The sequence below is a fragment of the Garra rufa genome, chromosome 25 (genome assembly GCF_049309525.1).
Source record: "Garra rufa chromosome 25, GarRuf1.0, whole genome shotgun sequence".
Taxonomy (NCBI): domain Eukaryota; kingdom Metazoa; phylum Chordata; class Actinopteri; order Cypriniformes; family Cyprinidae; genus Garra; species Garra rufa.
In genome coordinates this window covers 38,597,309-38,604,011 of record NC_133385.1, presented here as the reverse complement: position 1 = coordinate 38,604,011, position 6,703 = coordinate 38,597,309, and the positions used below count along the sequence as shown (strand labels likewise).

Below are 6,703 nucleotides of genomic sequence, written 5' to 3'. Positions count from 1 at the left end.
CATTTATTGCACATTTTCCACGAAATCATAATTCGCGACCCGTAAATATGCAGGCAAACGCGGTTGCCTACTATATCAGTTGAGCCAATAGCGCGGCAAGATATTGACACGGGATTATTATTAACCAATCAGATGTAGTTTATTTCGAACAGCTGTTACACGAATGATTTAGCTATCAGACACCAGCAGCAGCAGCAGCAGCGCATTGATCATCGTCAAGGACATTCTTTGTGTGATTGGAAGTATTCATTTAATTAGAATATGATATCTATATAAAATGTTTGTTTTGTACACTGTGTTGTTCAAACGTGTGTAAGCGTCTCGTTAGTGTCGTTTTAGTAGGGTAACGTTTCAGTTGGCGAACTAGTAGTAGCCATAGCCGTTGTAGAATATCATATTTAATATCTATTTAATATTTACTATCATATTTTCGGGCTAGGCCTTTTCAAGCCAATGTAAAAGTTTGCCAACAAATTTTGTGTATTTTTTTGTACTAATCTTATATTGTTACTGCAACTACACTGCACATATCTGTATATGTTGTTCATACTGTATATCTATTTTGCTCTTATATATAATATATTTAATTTATATTATTGTAAACCATACTATCTTAACTGTATACTACTGTCCATACTGCACTGTACAGTACAGGTCAAAAGTTTGGAAACATTTTTAATGTTTTTGAAAGTCTCTTCCGCTCATCAAGCCTGCATATATTTGATCAAAAATACAGAAAAAACAGTAATAGTGTGAAATATTATTAGAATAGTTTTCTATTTGAATATACTTTAAAAAGTTATTTCTGTGATGCAAAGCTGAATTTTCAGCATCATTACTCCAGTCTTCAGTGTCACATGTGACATCCAGTCTATCACATGATCCTTTACAAAACATTATAATATTCTGATTTATTATGAGTGTTGGAAACAGTTCTGCTGCCTAATATATTTGATGAATAAAAGGTTAAAAAGAACTGCATTTATTCAAAATAATAAATAAAAAAATTCTAATAATATAAATCTTTAGTATCACTTTTTATCAATTGAACACATCCTTGCTGAATAAAAGTGTTGATTTTATAGCAGCAGAACTGTTCCCAACTTTGATAATGAATCATATTAGAATGATTTCTAAATGATCATGTGATAATGATCCTAAAAATTCAGCTTTAAATCACAGAAATAATTTAAAGTATAATAAATTGAAAATCAATCATTTTAAATTGTAATATTAATAATATATAACAATGTTACATTTTTTCTGTATTTTTTTTTACAAATAAATGCAGGCTTGATGAGCAGAAGAAACTTCTTTCAAAAACATTAAAAATAGTTATGTTTCCAAACTTTAGACCTGTACTGTATGTCTAATACTGCACCGCCTGTCTATACAATATAATACCAACCTTCCTTTGCAGTTTCTTCAACTAATACTGCCTTCTCTCTTCTCCTTTGTGCTCGTTTTATCTTCGTGATATTTGTGAAATGGCTGTAGCACTCCCTGTGGTAGCCAGTGTTAGCTGGTTTGACTAACTGGTTTGTAGGTTCATGGCTTTGTAACTTGTATGCCTGTACTGCCTCTTCTGCAATGATACCTTCTCTGCCCTCAAGGTCTTTCCACAGAAACACTGATTTAATACATTTCTCCCAACTTATGTCTGTGAAGGGAATGGTGGGTCCACCACTTCCCTCAAATATATGCATACAGCACTTCATGTTTTGCCATTTCTTCCAAGTAAACATGGGCGGGAAAAAGAGTATTGTCTGTCTCGTTTCCAAGCAATACCATTGTCAAATGTGTTAAATCAGAAGGATGTATTTATTAAAGATTACAAAGAAATGACAGGACCTCGTATGACAAAAGGTGATTACATAAAATAAAAACAGTACAAATGGATAACGTTACCTCTACGTACTCATTTTGTGTCAAACTGAATATGTCGCAAAATTAGGTAAAATATTTCTCATCTTAAATAACACAATCTTAAATCCTGGGCGCGAAGCGCGCCAGTGTGTTCAGAAACGCGTCACCAACACCGACACTTTCCATGCACGCTATTGGATGAAGGCATCAATACGTCATGCAGGTCGGACCCCGCACGTAGTTGCTTGCTCTATTCGCCGGGAAAATAACCTGGAGAAAGTTATCGATATTATAGTAATGGACAAAGTGTGTGAGTGGCAACAATTTTTATTTACTTTGTTGAAAAGCGTAGCGGTTACATATAAAAAACTGGGTTATCCCTCACCACAGATCGTTTGAAAACACGAAATCTCCACTCGGCCCACCGTCTATATCTTTTTCGGACTGAATTCAACAGCGTGTTCTAAACCTGCTGATGCTGCAAGAAGCGTGCAACACCGTTCAGCAAATAGCTTAGCGTGCTGCTGTGTTGACACACGTGCCCAGATGTGTAGAGGCAATAGGTGTGTTCGAGCTCATGCTGCGCTGCGCAGAGTCGGGGAGGAGCTGAAAACGGAGCCGTCAAGTCGGACAAGTTGGAGATCTCGTTGCTTCCTCAAACATGGCAGATCACGTGGCGTTTGCCTACTTTATTGTAGATGAATTGGAAGCTATATAAATACCTTTTTTGTTGGAAGAAATGCAGCACATGCAAGTGAAGCAGCAACTACAGATTTCAGCATCAATCAGTGTTGACCACCACATTACATTAAATGTCTGTGACATTTTAGTTATTCCGTAAAAAATATTACTTAAATATGCAGCTGAATACTATAAGTGGTCTGTATGAAAAAAGTACAATAATAAACTTTTGCACAAATCCAATATAAAGAATTGAAGGGAGTAAAATGTACTGCAGTCAAAAGATCGTAAACTATTTACCAAATGGCATGCAAATTGATTTGTTATGCACGAAACACGCGTGATCATCGTCATGTGGTGAATGTGGCCAATCGTGAGAAGCTGTGACGTCATCACAGCCTGGCGCAGTCCCTTCTGAAATGCTGCGCTGGCTGAGCAAGCTGGCTGTTCTCGAAACGCTCTCGCGTTACTTTGATGCCACACGTGAACGTCACGTGGCGTCGGCGCCGGTTCAAGTCAGACAAAATTTCTAACCGGCATGCACTACTTCAAATCAGCCGCCGATCGGTCCGCGCAGCGCTGCATGAAGTCGAACGCACCTAATGTTTTGGTGCTGAGCGACCAATCACAATCGTGTTTCGGGGCTGGAGGCGGAGATGAGCCCGCCCCCTGACGTAAATACACTAAGCACTTGTGGAGATCTGTCACTAGGTGCGTTCGACTTCATGCGGCGCCGCCAGAAATCGGCTGCCGCCTTACAAAACAATGCATTCTAGTAAGATCATTTGTCCGACTTTGATCGGCGCTGCAGCCGCCTTTCGATCACGTGTGCCATCAAAGTACCGTGAGAGCAAAACGAGAGCAGCCGCAGAGGTCAGGCGCTGCAGCTGCTTAAAACCGGCTGCGAAAGCCTTGATGACGACACACTTTATTCTCATTGGTCAGATTATGTGACGACAAGCACGACGTGTGCTGCGTGTTTTTTCTTAAAAAAGTTCCTGTATGTAATCAATCTTTATATCGAATATCTGATATTCAAACAAAACATTAATGATGAAAATGAAGATTAGGCGATATGGTAAACATATATTCTTATTGTTTAAGAGTTCAAATTAAAGTATACTGCTAAGAAAAATGTTTCAGCACACTACGGAAACCTATAAGTGTCCGACCTGACGGCCGTCTCTTTACTCCTCCCCCGACTGCAAGGGGCTGCTCTCGCCAGCCGGTGGCAGGCTAGTGTAGTGCATCTCGAACGCACCTCATGTCTTTTGAATATCTCTTCAAGCGGACATATACATTCTCTTTTGCTGGAACGCGTTCTTCGATTGCTTAATTTGAAAATGGCTGAATCTCAGAAAAGGTAAGGCTTGTTTTTTTGTCCGTAGCTAATTGTGATTGTATTATGTTAAAACTGTTAAAGCTATACATTTGAATGCGCCCTGTGACATCAGTTAGTAAAATAACATAAAAACGAAACAAACTAACAAACACCTTTTCCAAAAAAAAAAAAATAAAAAGCTTTGTTAAAGTCTGGTAAAAGTATCAAAGTATTTTAAAAAAAACGTAACGTAGTGAAATCAGGGGTAAACCAAGATATTCCATAAAAAAAAAAGCTTACACCAAAATTATTAATTTATTTTTATGTAATACTTCTTGTAATTCTATTTGTTTTTTAGGTTTAACGCCCAGTATTTGTGTAAAGTTTAATTTGTGTAGCATTTCTTTTGTTTACAGGATTCTTTTTTTCAGAACAGTAGGCTATATAAGCTTGAGTGTTTTTCTTTTTGTTTTTTGTTAAAACCCTGCATGTGGGACATTTTATCCATAGTCCTCTATAATCCCCCCCCCCCCCCAAAAAAAAAAGAAACAAAGATGTGGCCACATTTTCAGCAGGTGTGAATTGGGGGGTGGGGGTTTCACACTTACCTGTATGACAACACAGGCCTGAATCAGGTCATTTCTGAAGGGCTGAAACATTACACATAAAACACTTTTGCATATATGCAAGCTGTTATTTTATTGCTTATTTGAATCAATGTAATTTACTCCTGTGATCAAAGCTGAATCTGAATACTGAATTACATGTGCAGTAAATTGAAATTATACCCTCAAAAGCATGTCAAACAGGGCAATCCACTCTGTGTGTGTGAGTGTGTGTGTCTGTTTCTTTTCCAGGAAAGTATATATGCTTTACTAAATTTAAATGTTGTTTTGTCTGTTTCTTGAAGGTCTGCTGCTGATCGCCACCTGGTTTACTGTTTACGGTGCTTCAAGCCACAGGAAAACCTCTCTGTTCATCTGGCTAGGGTTTGTATGAAAACCAACACGCCAGATGAAAGAGCTGAGGAGCTGCATAAAGCCAAGGTATCCAATAGGGAATGGGTATGCACAAGCAGGACCTGGGATTACCAGGAGCTCTGTCAGATCCTGCCTGAAAGTACCTCGCGGCTCAACATGACCAAGGAGCTTCTCCGGCGAGGAGAATCCTCAACTGGTCTTAGACCCTGCGGTTACCACCACTTCAGTCTCTCACAGCATGCAAGACTGTCAGAAGATCCTGACCGCTGCAAAAGCAGACTTCCTCAGGATACGAGGAAACCTGCTGAAGGGCGGCGAGGTGTCCGGGGCGGAGAAGACCCTTTACCGGTATTACTGCGAGGCAGTCTTGGTTTTCCGTCACCTTCAGGGCCCTGGAGCTGTGGAAGTCTTGACTGTAAGTTCATCTATTGTAGCAAGTTGTCCCTCATGATATGCTGTAATTTTTTGACATGAGTACGATTTGGCAATTAAAATATTTCCATGTTTTCTAGGATGCAGACTGGGTGGAGAGGTTGCAGCATGGTGGCAGGGTTGTGTTTGGCATCAGCAGCCGCGCAACAGCTAGAAAGCAGGCTCCCACGTTCGCCCTGTCCTCCACAGAGGAAGCTGTAAGGCCTTACATATCTTATTAGACTGATTCTCTGACTACAGTATGAAGCAATGCATGTGCTGTTTTATTGTAATGCACAAAGATTTTTTGGTTTCAGTACTAGTTTATAACAGTCTGTTCTATTTTCACAGTGGTTTCAGCTGTACTTCAGAGAGATACGGCCAGAAAACATTCGGCCTGATAAAACCTGCAATCGGTTTTTCATGTCACCGGCCGGCGAAGGAGTGTGCAACGTCACAAAGGATCTCAACCGCCTCCATGAAATGTATGTGGCCCCGCAGATCCGCATAGATTTCCAATATCTTACCGGTCACAGTGAATATTCATAAATAATCTTTTATTTCTTAATGCAGGTATAAGCTGCCCGCCATCAGGAGCAATGACATGCGGAAGGCAGTGGAGGCGGCTGCTGCTCAAACACTGCCAGCAGACCAACAGCAGGCAGTGAAAGAGTACCTAACCCTCAGGGTGCCGGCGGCAAAGAATGCAACAGCCACAGTTTGTGTGCTGCTGGACTCCTTGGCGGGGTAGGTCATTTCATCCAGTGGTTCAACATGATTGTGTTTTCCCAATGTTATATAATTTTTTTATTTTTTTAAACTTGTTTTTCCTTCCTTTTGCAGCTTTACATCAGACGATGGCACTCCCGGAACCAGCACCGAGAACAGAGACTTCTCTGCATTTGTCTCGCAATTTCCTGTGTCACTGGACGGCCAGTTTCTTTTCGTGGTCACATTCTTTAGATTACAGGTGGACGAATAGGCTTTTCATGGTCACATTCTTTAGATTACAGGTGGACGAATAGGCTTTTCATGGTCACATTCTTTAGATTGCAGATGGACGAATAGGCTTTTCGTGGTCACATTCTTTAGATTACAGATGGACGAATAGGCTTTTCGTGGTCACATTCTTTAGATTACAGATGGACGAATAGGCTTTTCGTGGTCACATACTTTAGATTACAGATGGACGAATAGGCTTTTCGTGGTCACATTCTTTAGATTACAGATGGACGAATAGGCTTTTCGTGGTCACATTCTTTAGATTACAGATGGACGAATAGGCTTTTCGTGGTCACATTCTTTAGATTGCAGATGGACGAATAGGCTTTTCGTGGTCACATTCTTTAGATTGCAGATGGACGAATAGGCTTTTCATGGTCACATTCTTTAGATTACAGATGGACGAATAGGCTTTTCATGGTCACATTCTTTAGATTACAGA

At 40.0% G+C, this 6,703-nt stretch overlaps 1 protein-coding gene across 1 annotated transcript; it reads left to right on the top strand.

The window, feature by feature from the left end:
* The first annotated feature begins 4,789 nt into the window (after nt 1-4,789).
* LOC141301494 (uncharacterized) lies at nt 4,790-6,241 on the top strand. The gene is made up of 5 exons (XM_073831692.1): nt 4,790-5,263; nt 5,361-5,477; nt 5,611-5,744; nt 5,833-6,006; nt 6,103-6,241. The coding sequence occupies exons 1-5, from the start codon at nt 5,087-5,089 to the stop codon at nt 6,239-6,241; spliced, it is 741 nt and encodes a 246-aa protein (XP_073687793.1). The 5' UTR covers nt 4,790-5,086.
* The last annotated feature ends 462 nt before the right edge of the window (nt 6,242-6,703 follow it).

What these genes read in the sequence shown, in the direction of transcription:
- LOC141301494 (XM_073831692.1), top strand. Translation starts at nt 5,087, where the DNA reads ATGCAAGACTGTCAGAAGATCCTGACCGCTGCAAAAGCAGACTTCCTC. An exon ending in TGTCCTCCACAGAGGAAGCT is followed by an intron (nt 5,478 to 5,610) that starts GTAAGGCCTTAC and finishes CTATTTTCACAG; the next exon opens with TGGTTTCAGCTGTACTTCAG. An exon ending in CTGCTGGACTCCTTGGCGGG is followed by an intron (nt 6,007 to 6,102) that starts GTAGGTCATTTC and finishes TTCCTTTTGCAG; the next exon opens with CTTTACATCAGACGATGGCA.